The sequence below is a fragment of the Poecile atricapillus genome, chromosome 31 (genome assembly GCF_030490865.1).
Source record: "Poecile atricapillus isolate bPoeAtr1 chromosome 31, bPoeAtr1.hap1, whole genome shotgun sequence".
Lineage (NCBI taxonomy): Eukaryota > Metazoa > Chordata > Aves > Passeriformes > Paridae > Poecile > Poecile atricapillus.
In genome coordinates, this window is record NC_081279.1 from 4362406 (window position 1) to 4380062 (window position 17657).

General features: G+C 55.0%; 1 protein-coding gene across 24 annotated transcripts; it reads left to right on the forward strand.

The window, feature by feature from the left end:
• The first annotated feature begins 1868 nt into the window (after positions 1-1868).
• ARHGAP35 (Rho GTPase activating protein 35) lies at positions 1869-17307 on the forward strand. 24 transcript variants are annotated; one of them, XM_058859830.1, is made up of 11 exons: positions 1869-2019; positions 4706-8512; positions 9484-9628; positions 11201-11278; positions 12172-12303; positions 14041-14146; positions 15380-15947; positions 15978-15998; positions 16071-16143; positions 16195-16617; positions 16734-17307. In XM_058859830.1, exons 2-7 carry the CDS (start codon positions 4835-4837, stop codon positions 15651-15653), a joined length of 4413 nt encoding a protein of 1470 aa, XP_058715813.1. In that variant the 5' UTR covers positions 1869-2019; positions 4706-4834; the 3' UTR covers positions 15654-15947; positions 15978-15998; positions 16071-16143; positions 16195-16617; positions 16734-17307. The 24 variants fall into 24 exon arrangements, with proteins under 24 accessions (XP_058715813.1, XP_058715809.1, XP_058715814.1 ...); XM_058859826.1 differs by having other exon boundaries at positions 15380-16143; positions 16734-16817; positions 16870-17307; XM_058859831.1 differs by having other exon boundaries at positions 15380-16143; positions 16195-16565; positions 16692-16817; positions 16870-17307.
• The last annotated feature ends 350 nt before the right edge of the window (positions 17308-17657 follow it).

The following is a 17657-nucleotide window of genomic DNA, read 5'->3' on the forward strand; positions in this document are numbered from 1 at the left end:
CCAAAACTCCTTTGGCATTTTTCCCTTTTTCCCCCAATTTTTGGGGGAAAATTTGGGATTTTCCGGCACCTCCCAGACCCCCAGAGACCCCCCCCCCAAATTCCCCCTTTTTCTCCCGGAGTTCTCGGCGTCCTCAGAGCGGCTCCGGCCACCAAAAAAGCTCCTTTTTATTCCCAAAAAAAATTCCCGGCGGGAGACGGAGCCTTGCACAAAGATCCTTTATCCCGGGAATTTTTTTGGGGGGGTTTCCATGGAAAACGGGGGGGGGGGGGGGAGATTCCCATTCCTTGGGAATTTTGGGCTTTTTTTGGGAATTTTTATTTTAATTTTTTGGGGTTTTTTTTGGGACAGGATTTGGCTTTTCCCACCTGGAATCGACGCTTCCATCCCGAATTCTTTGGGATTTCTCTTCCGGCTCTGGTGATTCGGGAATGGGGGGACACAGAAAGTTGGGAAAAGCTCCGGATTTTAAGGGGGAAAACCTGGATTTAAGTTGTTTTTCCTGGTTTTTTTAATCCTCTTTTCCAGGTTTTTTATCCCGGATCCTCAGGGAATTCCCGTTTTCCTCCGAAATTCCCAAACTTTGAGGCTCCCGTGGATCCAAGCGGCCCGAAATTCCCGGTTTTGGGACTTTCCCGGTTTTTGGGAGCTCCAAACTGGGATTTTTCCTGGATTTTCTGGCTTTTCCCTCTTTTTCTGTGCCAATTGTTCCAAATTCTCGACTGGGAATTGGGAAAATTGGGGATTTCCACCGGGATTTTGGGATTTTCCTGGATTTAGGGAAGTTTTTCCCCCTTTTGAGCAGCGGGAAAATCCCAAAGAATTCCGTGTGATCCCACTGGGAAGGAGGAGCCGCTTTTGGGTGGGAATGAGGGAAAATCCACGGAAAATCCGACGCTTTTGGGGCCATTCCCGATCCCAAAAATCCGGAAAAGGGCTGGAATTCCAGGAAAACGGAGAACAGGAAAAAAAAAAAAGGAGATTCCTGTGGGATTTTGGGAGAAAAACCTGGAAAATCCTTGGAATTCCCCAAGCTTGGAGCGGCCTGGAAAAGCGGGAATTCTCCAGAGGGTGGGAACGGGTCGGGTGTGAAATCCCTCCCGTCCCAAATTCCCCGGAATTCCCGGAATTCCCAAATCTCCGCATCCCAAATCCTCCCGGAGCCGTTCCCGTCCCCCATCCCCAAATTTATCCCGAAATTCCCGAGTGCTTTGGAATCCTTTCGGGGCAATTCCCGAGCACTGGGACGGGAATTCCCGATCCTCATCCCTGATTTTTCCAGGGAAAAACATCCAGGATGGGGTTTTTTGGGATGGAGAAGCATCCCAGAAATCCCAGAGCACCCCAAAACTTGGGAAAAGCTTCCCAGAAAATCCCAAAACTTGGGAATGGCGGCTTTGGGCTATCCCAAAAAATCCCAAAAGTTGGGAAAAGGATCCCGGAAAATCCCAAAAGTTGGGAATGGCGGATTTGGGATATCCCAGAACTTGGGATCAGCATTCCCAGAACCCCCCAAGCCTCGGGAAGCAGCAGCTCCGCCATTCCCAAATCCCGAGGATCCCCGATTTCCCTGCGGAATTCCCGGAGCCGGAAGAGAATTCCATGAAAATCGGGGCAGAGCTTTGGCACCGAGGTCGTTCCCCTCCGGCAAATCCCAACCCGGAGCCGCTCCCGGAATTTCGGGATTGGGGAGGGGGGAGAATTTTTGGGATTTTCCAAAATTTTTTGGGGGGGGATTTTCCAGGAATTTTTTTGGGATTTTCCAGGGTTTTTTGGGGGGATTTTTTTTGCCGTTTCCCGCCGGATTTTTCCAAGGAAAAGGAGGAAAATTCCCTCCTCCTTTCCCCCCCCCCCGTGGATTCCATGGGAATTAACGGAGCGGGTCCCTCCTTCCTGGACTTTGGAGTCAATCAGTAACTCCTGACTCAGGGAATTCCAGGGAAAACCGGCGGGAATGGCCCCAAATCGGGAATTTTCGGGTGCTTGAAGCCGGAATTTCCAGCTCCGGAGCCGCTCCGGGTGAGGATTCATCCCCGGGAATTTTGGGAATTGCCGCTGGTGCGGATTTTGGGGGAGTTTTGGGGCGTTGGGTGGCGGAGGCAGAGCTGGAATTCCCCCTCTGGAATTCCGAGGGAGATCCCAGTGGGATTTCCAGGCAGGAAATCGGATTTTTGGGAATGTCTGGGATTCCCGGGAAATCCCAAAATCCGCTCGGATGGGAGAGGAAAATGGGAATTGTTGGCTTCCCAAAGGGATCAAAAATCCCGGATTTCACCAAATTCCATCCCCAAATCCCGAATTTTCTGGGAATTTCCGGCCTGGTCTCCGCCTTTGGCTGTTCCCAATTCGGGATCGGGAATCGGCAGCTCCGGAGGGAGAGAATTTTGGGCAGAAAATTGGGAAAATCTGGGATTAGGCCGGGATCCAGGTGGAAAAAAAGATGAACTCGATCCCTGGGAAGATCCCAATGACCCAATTCCAGGAATTCCTTTGGATCCCTTCCAGGGGCTCTTTATTCCTGGGATCAACGGGAAAATTCACACCTGGAGAGGGAATTCCTTGATTTTGGTGGGCTCAGAGTTTATCCAGGATTTTTTGAAGATCCAGCAGATCCCAAAATGGATAAATCCAGGGGTTTTTTTTTGGGATGTGGCCGTGGAATAGCCAGGAATTTTCAAATCACCCCCTGAAACACCCAAATTCCCGAGTTTTTATCCCAAATTTTAAGGGAAGGGGGAATTCCTTGCGGATCTGGAAGTCACCAGGGTTTTGTTAAGAGCAGGAAAAGCATTCCCGGGAGGAGGATCCCGACAGGAATTTTTACTTGGATCCACCTCAGAACAACGGGATTTTAGGGAAACCTGGAGCTCACGGACACGGCTCCGGCTCCCGTTGGAAGAATTCCATGGCGGGGTCGTTATCCGTGGAATTTTCCGGCAAAACCCGTCGGATTCCGCGGGATTGGCTCGGAAGGAGCTTGAGAAGCCCTCGGAGAACTCCAGGGATGGAGAAGCCGTTCCAGGAGTTCCAGGGATTGGGATTTTCCCCTCGGGAAGAACTTCCCGGTGGTGCCTCCAAGGTTTTCCTGGAGTCGGGCTTGGGCTTCTGGAGAAGGTGGAAAACGGGAACGCCCGTGGTGGGTGGAGGAGTTGGGTCCATCATGGTGGAGAAATTCTGTCCATCGTGGTGGAGAAATTCTGTCCATCGTGGTGGAGTTCTGTCAATCATGGTGGAGGAGTTGGGTCCATCATGGTGGAGTTCTGTCCATCATGGTGGAGAATTTGGGTCCATCATGGTGGAGTTCTGTCCATCATGGTGGGTCTTTGGTTGGGTGGAGGAGTTGGGTCCTTCCTGGTGGCTCTTTGGTCATGTCCACTGCTGTGGCTGTCCAGCTGGGTGGACAAGTGTCCATCATGCTGAGGAGGTTGGGTCCATCACGGTGGAGAACTCACGTCCTTCATGGTGGAGCTTTGGTTGGGTGGAGAAGTTGTGTCCATCATGGTGTGGAGGTTGTGTCCATCGTGGTGGAGAAGCTGGGTTGGGTGGAGAACTCCTGTCCATCATGGTGGACAACTCATGTCCACCACCATGGGTGTCCAGTTGGGTGGAGAACTCCTGTCCATCATGGTGGACAACTCATGTCCACCACCATGGGTGTCCAGTTGGGTGGAGAACTCCTGTCCATCATGGTGGATCTTTGGTTGGGTGGAGAACTCGTGTCCATCACGGTGGAGAACTTGTGTCCATCACGGTGGACAACTCGTGTCCATCATGGTGGATCTTTGGTTGGGTGCAGAACTCGTGTCCATCATGGTGGAGAACTCGTGTCCATCATGGTTGATCTTTGGTTGGGTGGAGAACTCGTGTCCATCACGGTGGAGAACTCGTGTCCATCATGGTAGAGAACTCCTGTCCATCACAGTGGAGAACTCGTGTCCATCACAGTGGATCTTTGGTTGGGTGGAGAGCTCATGTCCATCATGGTGGATCTTTGGTTGGGTGCAGAACTTGTGTCCATCATGGTGGAGAACTCGTGTCCATCATGGTTGATCTTTGGTTGGGTGGAGAACTCGTGTCCATCATGGTTGAGAACTCCTGTCCATCACAGTGGAGAACTCGTGTCCATCACAGTGGATCTTTGGTTGGGTGGAGAGCTCATGTCCATCATGGTGGATCTTTGGTTGGGTGCAGAACTCGTGTCCATCATGGTAGAGAACTCCTGTCCATCACAGTGGAGAACTTGTGTCCATCATGGTGGAGAACTCTTGTCCATCACGGTGGAGAACTCGTGTCCATCACAGTGGAGAACTTGTGTCCATCATGGTGGATCTTTCGTTGGGTTCAGAACTCGTGTCCATCATGGTGGATCTTTGGTTGGGTGGAGAACTCGTGTCTGTCATGGTTGAGAACTTGTGTCCATCACGGTGGAGAACTCGTGTCCATCACGGTGGAGAACTCGTGTCCATCATGGTGGAGAACTCGTGTCCATCATGGTGGATCTTTGGTTGGGTTCAGAACTCGTGTCCATCACGGTGGACAACTTGTGTCCATCACGGTGGACAACTCGTGTCCATCACGGTGGCTTTGTCCAACCGTCCAGCCCGTGTCCCCCACGCCGCCGTGTCCACCCCCACCACCCCCACCAGCAGCACCTCCCGGTTCCTGTGCCTAACCCTGGCTGTCCTCTCCTCTCCTCTCTCCGCAGGGCGCCTCGCCGGCCACCCGACGCCGGCGCCCACCGCGGCCTGAAGCGACGCCGGCACGCGCGGCATGGCGACGCCGAGCGGCCCCGCCCCGGCGCCGCGCCTGCCCTGAGCCCCCCCATGCGCCGGCGATGATGATGGCGCGCAAACAAGATGGCCGCACGCCCACCTACAACGTCAGCGTGGTGGGGCTGTCCGGCACCGAGAAGGAGAAGGGCCAGTGCGGCGTCGGCAAATCCTGCCTGTGCAACCGCTTCGTGCGGCCCGGCGCCGACGACTTCCACTTGGAGCACACGTCCGTGCTCAGCACCAGTGACTTTGGGGGCAGGGTGGTCAACAATGACCACTTCCTCTACTGGGGCGAGGTGGCGCGGCCGCTGGAGGAGTGCGTGGAGTGCCGCATCCACGTGGTGGAGCAGACGGAGTTCATCGACGACCAGACCTTCCAGCCCCACCGCAGCACGGCGCTGCAGCCCTACATCAAGAGGGCGGCGGCCACCAAGCTGGCGTCGGCCGAGAAGCTGATGTACTTCTGCACCGACCAGCTGGGCTTGGAGCAGGACTTCGAGCAGAAGCAGATGCCCGACGGCAAGCTGCCGGTGGACGGCTTCCTGCTGTGCGTGGACGTCAGCCGCGGCATGAACCGCAACTTCGACGAGCAGCTCAAGTTCGTGTCCAACCTCTACAACCAGCTGGCCAAGACCAAGAAGCCGGTGGTGGTGGTGCTGACCAAGTGCGACGAGGGCGTGGAGCGCTACATCCGCGACGCCCACGCCTTCGCGCTGGGCAAGAAGAACCTGCAGGTGGTGGAGACCTCGGCGCGCTCCAACGTCAACGTGGAGCTGGCGTTCGGCACGCTGGTGCAGCTGGTGGACCGCAGCCGCGGCAAGGCCAAGATCATCCCCTACTTCGAGGCGCTGAAGCAGCAGAGCCAGCAGATCGCCGCCGCCAAGGACAAGTACGAGTGGCTGGTGAGCCGCGTGGTGAAGAGCCACCACGAGGCCTGGCCCGGCGCCAGCCGCAAGATGCAGCCGGCGCCCGAGTTCCAGGACTACGTCTACCTGGAGGGCACCCACAAGGCCAAGAAGCTCTTCCTGCAGCACGTGCAGCGCCTCAAGCAGGAGCACATCGAGCGGCGCCGCAGGGTCTACCTGGCGCTGCTGCCGCAGGCGCTGGACGCCCTGGTGCCGGACCTGGACGAGATCGACCGCCTGAGCCGCGCCAAGGCCGAGAAGCTGCTGGAGGCCAAGCCCGACTTCCTCAAGTGGTTCGTGGTGCTGGAGGAGACGCCGTGGGACGCCACGAGCCACGTGGACGACGTGGACAACGAGCGCATCCCCTTCGACCTGCTGGAGACGCCGGCGGGCGAGCAGCTCTACGAGGCCCACCTGGAGAAGCTGCGCGACGAGCGCAAGCGCGCCGAGATGAGGAGGGCGTTCCGCGAGAACCTGGAGAGCTCGCCCTTCGTCACGCCCGGGAAACCCTGGGAGGAGGCCAGGAGCTTCATCATGAACGAGGACTTCTACCTGTGGCTGGAGGAGCCCGTCTACATGGACATCTACGGCAAGCACCAGAAGCAGCTGATCGACAAGGCCAAGGAGGACTTCCAGGAGCTGCTGCTGGAGTACTCGGAGCTCTTCTACGAGCTGGAGCTGGACGCCAAGCCCAGCAAGGAGAAGATGGGCGTCATCCAGGAGGTTCTGGGCGAGGAGCAGCGCTTCAAGGCCCTGCAGAAGCTGCAGGCCGAGCGCGACGCCCTCATCCTCAAGCACATCCACTTCGTCTACCACCCCACCAAGGAGACGTGTCCCAGCTGCTCCTCCTGCGTGGACGCCCGCGTGGAGCAGCTGCTGGGCTCCCGCTTCTCGCGGCCGCCGCGCCCGGCGCCGGCCGACGCCGCCGCCGCCGCCGACCGCCTCAACCTGGTCATCCTGGGCAAGGACGGGCTGGCGCGGGAGCTGGCCAACGAGATCCGCGCGCTCTGCACCAACGACGACAAGTTCGTGGTGGAGGGCAAGATGTACGAGCTGGCGCTGCGGCCCATCGAGGGCAACGTGCGGCTGCCGGTCAACGCCTTCCAGACGGCCACCTTCCAGCCCCACGGCTGCCTCTGCCTCTACAACTCCAAGGAGTCGCTGTCCTACGTGGTGGAGAGCATCGAGAAGAGCCGCGAGGCGGCGGCGGCGGCGGCCCGGCGCGACGGGCACCCGGCGCAGCTGCCGCTGACGCTGGCGCTGGTGAACAAGCGCGGCGGCGGCGACGCCGGCGGGGAGACGCTGCAGAGCCTGATCCAGCAGGGCCAGCAGATCGCCGGCAAGCTGCAGTGCGGCTTCCTGGAGCCGGCGGCGGCCGGCAGCGGCTACGGCCGCAACATCAACGAGAAGCAGATCGGGCAGGTGCTCAAGGGGCTGCTGGACGCCAAACGCGGCCTGGCCGCGGCGGCGGCGGCGGCGGCGGGGGCGGGGGGCTCGGCGCCGGGGCCGCGCGAGGCGGCCGACGCCGACCTGCGGGTGGTGATGTGCCTGATGTGCGGCGACCCGGCGGGCGCCGACGAGGTGCTGCTGCCCATCCTGCAGGCGCAGCCGTGCCGGCCGGCGCCGGGCGGCGGCGCCGCGGTGCTGCTGGAGCTGGCGGTGGGCTCGCAGCGGCGCCGCGTGGAGCTGTCGCTGCTCTCCTACCACGCCTCCTTCGGGCTGCGCAAGAACCGCCTGGTGCACGGCTACATCGTCTGCTACGCCGCCGGCCGCCGCGCCTCGCTGGCCACGCTGCGCGCCTTCCTGGCCGACGTGCAGGACATCGTGCCCGTGCAGCTGGTGGCGCTGAGCCACGGCCCCGCCGAGGCGGCCGAGGCCGAGCTGAGCCGCGAGCAGCTGGCCGAGGGCGAGGAGATCGCGCAGGACATCGAGGCGCGCTTCGCGGCGCCGGCCTGCGGGCAGCACCGCCTGGACGCCTTCCAGCCCTTCTTCAGGGACGCGCTGGACAAGAAGAACATGGTGGAGGCCGCCCACATGTACGACAACGCCGCCGAGGCCTGCGGCGCCGGCGAGGACGTCTTCAACTCGCCGCGCGCCGGCTCGCCGCTCTGCAACTCCAACCCGCCCGACTCCGAGGAGGACGCCGAGGCGCCGCCGGGATACAGCCCCTTCCGCGAGGAGCCCGCGCCGCCGCGGGAGCTCTCCAAGCTGTCGGCGGAGCTGGAGGGCAACGACGCGCTGTCCTTCGTGTCGGTGCTGGGCGGCTTCGAGAGCAAACTCAACAATAAAATCGCGGCGGCGGCGGCGGCCAAAGGCAAAGCCGAGCTGGCGTTCCTGGAGCAGGGCCGGCGGCGCTCGGTGTCGGCGTGGCCGGCCGGCGACTGCTTCGACCCCTCCGACTACGCCGAGCCCATGGACGCGGTGGTGAAGCCGCGCAGCGAGGAGGAGAACATCTACTCGGTGCCGCACGACAGCACCCAGGGCAAGATCATCACCGTGCGCAACATCAACAAGGCGGCCTCCAACGGCAGCGGCAACGGCTCGGACAGCGAGATGGACAGCGGCTCCCTGGAGCGCGGCCGCAGGGCTCCGGCCGCCGCCAAGCCGCTGCTGTACCGCGCCCGCTGCGCCCGGCTCGGCCGCTTCGCCGGCTACCGGCCCGGGCTGGGCGTGGGCAGCGACGACGAGCTGGGCCCGGGCAGGAAGAAGGACGAGGAGGTCGGAGGCCACGGGGGCTACAAGGGAGGGGACAACGCGGTGATGGCCTACGAGGCGGCCGACGGCGAGGATCCGCGCAGGAGGAACATCCTGAGGAGCCTGAGGAGGCCCACCAAGGTGGGGATGGGGTGGGAGATCCTGGTGGTCACCCAGTGGTCACCCAGTGGTCAGTGTGCTGTGGTCAGTGGTCAGTGTTTGGCCAGGACCTGGTCAGTGCAGGAGGAACATCCTGAGGAGCCTCAGGAGGCCCACCAAGGTGGGGATGGGGTGGGTTTGGGGTGGGAGATCCTGGTGGTCACCCAGAGGTCACCCCAGTGGTCAGTGTACTGTGGTCAGTGGTCAGTGTTTGGCCAGGACCTGGTCAGTGCAGGAGGAACATCCTGAGGAGCCTCAGGAGGCCTCACCAAGGTGGGGATGGGGGTGGCTTTGGGGTGGGAGATCCTGGTGGTCATTGCTGTGGTCAGTGGTCACCCAGTGGTCATCCCAGTGGTCAGTGGTCACCCAGTGGTCAGTGTTAGGCCAGGACCCGGTCAGTGTCACTGAGGATGATGAAGGTGGGATGAAGGCTGAGGGTCTTGGAGGGGTCATTTTGGGGTGGTCAAGCTCAAGGAGGGGTGGGGGTGGTGGAACATCCCAGAGGTCACTGCAGTGGTCACCTCAGTGGTCACCTCAGTGGTCATTGCTGTGCTCAGTGTTCAGCCCAGGCCTGCTCGGTGCCTTTTGCTGGGAACTGCAATTTTTGGGTTCAAAACAGGAAATTTTCCAGTTCAAAACCGGAATTTTTCCAGTTCCAAACAGGAATTTTGGGTCCAGAAGCAAAATTTTGGCTTTAGAACTGGAAATTTTCCTGTTCCGAACAAGAAGTTTGGATTCAGAATTGGAATTTTCAGGTTCAGAACCAGAATTTTGGGTCCAGAACCGGAATTTTTCCAGTTCCAAACGGGAATTTTGGGCTCAGAACCGGGATTTTTCCCGTTCCAAAGGGGAATTTTCAGTCCATCCCCCCAATCCCCCCCTGGTGTCCGGAATTCCCGGGGTTTTCCCGGAATTCCCGGGGTTTTCCCGCTATTCCCGTTGTTTTCCCGCAGAAGCCCAAGGCCAAGGCGCGGCCGTCGCTGTCCAAGGCGCCGTGGGAGAGCAGCTACTTCGGGGTGCCCCTGGCCAGCGTGGTCACCCCCGAGCGGCCCATCCCCGTCTTCATCGAGCGCTGCATCCAGTACATCGAGGCCATCGGTCAGTCACCGCAATTCCAGGAATTCTGGGAATTTTCCGGAATTTTTGGGAATTTTTAGGGGTTTTTTAAGGGTTTTTTAAGGAATTTTTTGGGGTTTTTAGGGGTTTTTTTGGTGTTTTTTGGGTTCATTGAATGCTGCATCCAATACATCAAGGCCATTGATCAGTCACAGGAATTCCAGGGATTTTGGGAATTTTCAGGAATTTTGGGGAATTTTTAGGGATTTTTTTAAGGGTTTTTTAAGGATTTTTTTGGGGTTTTTAGGGTTTTTTTTGGTGTTTTTTGGTTTCATGCAGTGCTGCATCCGGCACATCGAGGCCATCGGTCAGTCACCGCAATTCCAGGAATTCTGGGAATTTTTTGGGAATTTTTTGGAATTTTTGGGAATTTTTGGGGATTTTTTTAAGGGTTTTTTAAGGATTTTTTGGGGGTTTTTAGGGGTTTTTTTGGTGTTTTTTGGGTTCATGGAGCGCTGCATCCAGTACATAGAGGCCATCAGTCAGTCACAGGAATTCCAGGGATTTTGGGAATTTTCAGGAATTTTCGGGAATTTTTAGGGATTTTTTTAAGGGTTTTTAAGGAGTTTTTTGGGGTTTTTAGGGGTTTTTTTGGTGTTTTTTGGGTTCTTGGAGCGCTGCATCCAGCACATCGAGGCCATCGGTCAGTGACGGGAATTCCAGGGGTTTCTGGGAATTTCTGGGAATTTTTGGAAATTTTGGGGAATTTTTAGGGTTTTTTTAAGGGTTTTTAAGGAGTTTTTTGGGGTTTTTAGGGGTTTTTTTGGTGTTTTTTGGGTTCATGGAGCGCTGCATCCAGTACATTGAGGCCATCGGTCAGTCACCGCAATTCCAGGAATTCTGGGAATTTTCCGGAATTTTTGGAAATTTTTGGGAATTTTTAGGGTTTTTTTAAGGGTTTTTTAAGGATTTTTTTGGGGTTTTTAGGGGTTTTTTTGGTGTTTTTTGGGTTCATTGAGTGCTGCATCCAGTACATCAAGGCCATTGATCAGTCACAGGAATTCCAGGGATTTTGGGAATTTTCAGGAATTTTCGGGAATTTTTAGGGATTTTTTTAAGGGTTTTTTAAGGATTTTTTGGGGGTTTTTAGGGGTTTTTTTGGTGTTTTTTGGGTTCATGGAGCGCTGCATCCAGCACATCAAGGCCATCAGTCAGTCACAGGAATTCCAGGGGTTTCAGGAATTTTCCGGAATTTTGGGGAATTTTTTGGGAATTTTTGGGAATTTTTTTGGAAATTTTTTTTGATTTTTAAGGGGTTTTTAGGATTTTTTTGGGTTTTTAGGGGTTTTTTTGGTGTTTTTTGGGTTCATGGAGCGCTGCATCCAGCACATCGAGGCCATCGGTCAGTGATGGGAATTCTGAGGATTTCTGGGAATTTTGGGGAATTTTTTGGGATTTTTGGGAATTTTTTTGGAAAATTTTAAGGGTTTTTTTAGGGTTTTTTTAACAAAAATCCACAAAAAATCAACAAAAATCCCCCCAAAAAATCCCCCAAAATCCCCCAAAACTTTTGGGAAAAGGTGAAATCCGGGAATTTTTCCCGTTTTTCCGCAGGGCTGAGCACGGAGGGGATTTATCGTGTCAGCGGCAACAAATCGGAGATGGAGAGCCTGCAGCGGCAGTTCGACCAGGGTAACCCAAAATACCCCAAATTCCACCCAAAATCCATCCAAATCCACCCCAAATCCATCAAAATCCATCCAAATCTACCCTAATCCACCCAAAATCCACCCAAAATCCCCCAAAATCCATCCAAATCCACCCCAAATCCATCAAAATCCATCCAAATCCACCAAAATCCCCCAAAATCCACCCAAAATCCCCCAAAATCCATCCAAATCCACCCAAAATCCACCCAAAATTCCCCAAAATCCACCCAAATCCACCCAAATCCACCCAAATCCACCCAAAATCCATCCAAATCCACCCAAAATCTCCCAAAATCCACCCAAAATCCACCCAAAATCTCCCAAAATCCACCCAAATCCACCAAAATCCACCCAAAATACCCCAAATCCACCCAAAATCCACCCAAAATCCCTCAAAATCCCTCAAAATCCACCCAAAATCCACCCAAAATTCCCCAAATCCACCAAAATCTACCCAAATCTTCCCAAAATCCACCCAAAATTCCCCAAAATCCATCCAAATCCACCCAAATCCACCCAAAATACCCCAAAATCCACCCAAAATCTCCCAAAATCCTTCAAAATCCACCCCAAATCCACCAAAATCCACCCAAATTCCACCCAAAAATCCTGGGAAAATCCAAGAAAATCCCAGGAAAATCCACAATTCCCGCTGGATTCGCAGAATTCCCGTTTTTCCCCCCAAATTCCCGGCGGTTTCCCATCATTCCCCACCCCCATCCCTTGGGGATTTTGGGATCGGATTCCTGACTTTTCCCAGCCCCAATTCCCCCGGAATTCCCTGGATTTTTCCCTGGAATTTTTTGGGGCCGGATTCCCGCCTTCCCCAGCCCCATTTCCATGGAATTCCCTGGATTTCTCCCGGATTTCCCGCAGACCACGGGCTGGACCTGGCTGAGAAGGATTTCACCGTCAACGCCGTGGCCGGAGCCATGAAAAGTTTCTTCTCGGAGCTGCCGGAGCCGCTGGTGCCGTACGCGATGCAGCTGGAGCTGGTGGAGGCCCACAGTGAGTCTGGGATTCCCAAAATTCCCAAAATTCCCGGAATTCCCGGGCACTCGATGCAGCTGGAGCTGGTGGAGGCCCACAGTGAGTCTGGGATTCCCAAAATTCCCAAAATTCCCGGAATTCCCGGGCACGCGATGCAGCTGGAGCTGGTGGAGGCCCACAGTGAGTCTGGGATTCCCAAAATTCCCAAAATTCCCAAAATTCCCCAAATTCCCGGGCACGCGATGCAGCTGGAGCTGGTGGAGGCCCACAGTGAGTCCGGAATTCCCAAAATTCCCAAAATTCCCCAAATTCCCAGAATTCCCGGGGTTAATCCGGGCACTCAATGCAGCTGGAGCTGGTGGAGGCCCACAGTGAGTCCGGAATTCCCAAAATTCCCAAAATTCCCGGAATTCCCGGGCACTCGATGCAGCTGGAGCTGGTGGAGGCCCACAGTGAGTCTGGGATTCCCAAAATTCCCAAAATTCCCAAAATTCCCGGAATTCCCGGGCACTCGATGCAGCTGGAGCTGGTGGAGGCCCACAGTGAGTCCAGAATTCCCAAAATTCCCAAAATTCCCAAAATTCCCGGAATTCCCGGGCACTCGATGCAGCTGGAGCTGGTGGAGGCCCACAGTGAGTCTGGGATTCCCAAAATTCCCCAAATTCCCGGAATTCCCGGGCACGCGATGCAGCTGGAGCTGGTGGAGGCCCACAGTGAGTCCGGAATTCCCAAAATTCCCAAAATTCCCAAAATTCCCCAAATTCCCCAAATTCCCGGGCACTCGATGCAGCTGGAGCTGGTGGAGGCCCACAGTGAGTCTGGGATTCCCAAAATTCCCAAAATTCCCGGAATTCCCGGAATTCCCGGGCACTCAATGCAGCTGGAGCTGGTGGAGGCCCACAGTGAGTCTGGGATTCCCAAAATTCCCAAAATTCCCAAAATTCCCGGAATTCCCGGGCACTCGATGCAGCTGGAGCTGGTGGAGGCCCACAGTGAGTCCGGAATTCCCAAAATTCCCGGAATTCCCGCTGGAATTCCACGTTTTTCCCGTGGTTAATTCAGGGGTTTGATTGGTGCCCAGGATTCCTCGGGAATTCCTCGTTAATTCCTCGGGAATTCCTCGTTAATTCCTCGTTAATTGCTCAGGAATTGCTCAGGAATTTCTCATTAATTCCTCGTTAATTCCTCGTTAATTCCTCATGGATTCCTCAGGAATTCCTTGGGAATTTCTCATTAATTTCTCATTAAATTCTCATTAATTCCTCGTTAATTTCTCAGGAATTCCTCATTAATTTCTCAGGAATTTCTCATTAATTTCTCATTAATTCCTCATGGATTCCTTTTTAATTCCTCAGGAATTCCTGATTAATTCCCATTAATTCCTCGTTAATTCCCAGCCCATTCCCGGGGTTGCTCTGGGGCCGGCGAGATCCCGAAATCCATCCTGGATTCCTCAGGAATTCCTCACGGATTCCCCAGGGATTTCCTCGTTAACTCCTCATTAATTTCTTGTTAATTAATTCCCAAACCACTCCTGGTTTTCACCCCAAAATTCCCATTTTTTTCCCCCGAAATTCCCATTTTTTTCCCCATTTTTCCCCCCAAAATTCCCATTTTTCCCCCAAAATTCCCATTTTTTTCCCCATTTTTCCCCCAAAATTCCCATTTTTCCCATTCCAAACCCCAAATTTTCCCATTTTTTCCCGTTTTTTCCCGTTTTTCACCCGGAATTCCCGCTCTCTCCCCCATTCCCAGAGATCAACGACCGGGAGCAGAAGCTCCACGCGCTCCGGGACGTCCTGAGGAAATTCCCACGGGAAAACTACGAGGTCTTCAAATACGTCATCGCGCACCTCAACAGGTGAGGGGCCAAAATCCCGGAATTCCGGCAATTCCAGGGAATTCTCGGGAATTTTGGGGAATTTTCTGCAATTTTTGGGGATTTTTTTAGCAATTATTTTGCGATTTTTGGGGGATTTTTTAGGGATTATTTTGGATTTTTCTCGGAATTTTGGGAGGATTTTCAGGGAATTCTTTCAGGAGAATTTTGGGAGAATATTCCAGGGTATTTTTGGGAGAATTTTTGGGAATTTTGGGGAATTCTCTGCAATTTTGGGGGGATTTTTTTAGCGATTATTTTCCAATTTTGGGGATTTTTTGGGGGGATTTTTTGGGGGATTATTTTGGATTTTTCTCGGAATTTTGGGAGGATTTCCAGGGAATTCTTTCCGGAGAATTTGGGGAGATTTTTCCCAAGGTTTTTTTGGGTCATTTCTGGGTCGTTTTTGGTGGGAATTTTTGCAATTTTGGGATTTTTTTGATGCTTTTGGGATCTGCTGACCACTCAGAACCTGCCCTGGAGGATTTTTGGGTCATTTTTGGTCATTTTTGGGTCAATTTTGATGGGAATTTTTGCAATTTTGGGATTTTTTGGGATCTACTGACCCCTGAGTGGTCACTGTGTCCTGATGGTCAGCGAGAACCTGTCCTGGGGGGTCTCTGGGTCACTTTTGGGTCATTTTTGGGTCATTTTTGATGGGAATTTTTGCAATTTTGGGATTTTTTGGGATCTACTGACCCCTGAGTGGTCACTGTGTCCTGATGGTCAGTGAGAACCTGTCCTGAGGGGTTTCTGGGTCATTTCAGGGTCACTTTTGGGTCATTTTGGGTCATTTTTGATGGGAATTTTTGCAGTTTTGGGATTTTTTGGGTTCTGCTGACCCCTGAGTGGTCACTCTGGCATTGTCCACCCCAGGGTGAGCCTGATGGTCAGTGAGAACCTGTCCTGGGGGGTCTCTGGGTCATTTCAGGGTCACTTTTGGGTCACTTTGGGGTGATTTTGGGTCATTTTTGATGGGAATTTTTGCAGTTTTGATGTTTTTTGGGTTCTGCTGACCATTCAGTGGTCACTCTGGCATTGTCCACCCCAGGGTGAGCCTGATGGTCAGTGAGAACCTGTCCTGGGGGGTCTCTGGGTCATTTCAGGGTCACTTTTGGGTGATTTTGGGTCATTTTTGATGGGAATTTTTTCAGTTTTGATGTTTTTTGGGTTCTGCTGACCATTCAGTGGTCACTCTGTCCGTGTCCACCCCAGGGTGAGCCAGCAGCACCGCGTCAACCTGATGACCAGCGAGAACCTGTCCATCTGCTTCTGGCCCACGCTGATGCGGCCGGACTTCAGCACGATGGACGCGCTGACGGCCACCAGGACCTACCAGACAATCATCGAACTCTTCATCCACCAGTGCCCCTTCTTCTTCCCGCTGCGGCCGCCCCCGGACACGCCCGGCTCGCCCGGCCCCGCCCCGGCCACGCCCTTCCCGCCCTCCCCGCCCCGGACGCCGTCGCCGGAGCCGCCGGAGCCCTGAGCGGGCGGGGGAGGGGCGGTGACCGCCGGGAACGTCCGGCCGGAGCCGGGGGACGCGGGGGAGGGGCTCGGACGATGGCGGGGGAGGAACCCCCAGACTTTGGCCAGGGCCCGATGGACGCCCCCGGGGGAGGGGCCGGAGAGGGGCGGAGAGGGGGGAGGCGTGGCCGGAGTGGCCTGGGGGTCACCAGAAGTGGCCTGGGGGTCACCAGAGGTGGCCTGGGGGTCACCAGAGGTGGTCCAGGGTCATCCAAGGTGGCCTGAGTGGCCTGAGGGTCATCCAACATGGTCTAGAGTGGCCTGAGGGTCATCAAACATGGTCCAGGTGGCCTGGGGGTCATCAAAGGTGGTCCAGGGTGGCCTAAGAGTCATCAAACGTGGCCTGAGGGTCATCCATGGTGGTCCAGGGTCATCGAAGGTGGCCTGAGGGTCATCCAACATGGTCTAGAGTGGCCTGAGGGTCATTGAAGGTGGCCTGAGGGTCACTCAAGGTGGTCCAAGGTGGCCTGAGGGTCACTCAAGGTGGTCTGAGGGTCATCCAGGTGGTCCATGGTGGCCTGAGGGTCACCCAACATGGTCTAGAGTGGCCCAAGGGTCATCCAAGGTGGCCTGAGGGTCATCAAAGGTGGTCCAAGGTGGCCCAAGGGTCATCCAGAGTGGTCCAGAGTGGCCCAAGGGTCACTCCAGGTGGTCCATGGTGGCCTGAGGGTCACTCAAGGTGGCCCAAGAGTCGTCCAGTGTTGACTGAGGTCCATCCGTCGTCGTCCCGTGGAGCCCAAGGTTCATCCAGGGGGGTCCAGGGTGGCCAAGGGACATCTGGGGTGGCCAAGGGACATCTGGGGTGGCCAAGGGACATCTGGGATGGTCCAGAGTGGCCTGAGGGACATCCAGGGTGGCCCAAGATCCATCCCAGGTGGCCCAAGGTCCATCCAGGGTGGCCCAAGGTCCATCCCAGGTGGCCCAAGGTCCATCCAGGGTGGCCCAAGATCCATCCAGGGTGGCCCAAGGTCCATCCCAGGTGGCCCAAGGTCCATCCCAGGTGGCCCAAGGTCCATCCAAGGCTCATCCATCCACGGCTGAGGCCCATCCCAGGAGATCCAAGGTGGCCCAAAGTCCATCCAAGGTGGCCCAAGATTCATTTGAGGTTGCCCAAGACCCATCCAAGGTGGCCCAAGATCCATCCCAGGAGATCCGAGGTGGCCCAGAGTCCATTTGAGGTGGCCCAAGGTCCTTCCCAGGAGATCTGAGGTGGCCCAAAGTCCATTTGAGGTGGCCCAGAGTCCATCCAGGAGGTTCAAGGTGGCCCAGAGCCCACCCGAGGTTGCCCAAGACCCACCCGAGGTTGCCCAAGGCCCCCCCGAGCCCCAAATTCCCGGGATTCCACCCCAAAACGCTTCTGGGCGGGGGGGGAGAAGCCTCAGGCACCCCTCCCCCACCCCGGGGGCCGATTTGGGGCGAATTCCCGGGAATTTGGGGGTGGGGGAGGGGCCCGGGGTTTTGGGGAGGTTTTGGGGGGATTTGGGGGGTCCGAACTGGGCGGAACTGGAGTTTGACGGTACCACCGGGACCCGCCGGGTCTCTGCGCACTTTACGACGCCCCCGAGCACCAAAATCCCAAAAAAAAAAAAAATAAATTAAAGGAAAAACAAAAAAAAGGCTCCAATTCCCAAATTTCCCAACCCGGGAAATTCCGGGGATATTTAAAAAGAAAAAAAGCTGAAAAAACGGGGAAAACGGTAAAAAATTGGGATTTTTTCCTCTAAAAAATTGGGATTTTTCCATTAAAAATTTGGGATTTTTTCCTTAAAAAATTGGGATTTTTTCCTCTAAAAAATTGGGATTTTTCCTTAAAAAATTGGGATTTTTTCCTCTAAAAATTTGGGATTTTTCCATTAAAAATTGGGTTTTTTCCATTAAAAATTTGGGATTTTTTCCTTAAAAAATTGGGATTTTTCCTTAAAAAATTGGGATTTTTCCTCTAAAAAAGTGTGGTTTCTTTTACATA

Excerpts from the sequence above, each read along its gene's own strand:
- ARHGAP35 (XM_058859834.1), top strand. The coding sequence starts at position 4,835 with ATGATGATGGCGCGCAAACAAGATGGCCGCACGCCCACCTACAACGTC. Across the intron at positions 12,304-14,040 it reads GGAGCTGGTGGAGGCCCACA|AGATCAACGACCGGGAGCAG; the intron begins GTGAGTCTGGGA and ends CCCCATTCCCAG. Across the intron at positions 14,147-15,379 it reads GTCATCGCGCACCTCAACAG|GGTGAGCCAGCAGCACCGCG; the intron begins GTGAGGGGCCAA and ends TGTCCACCCCAG.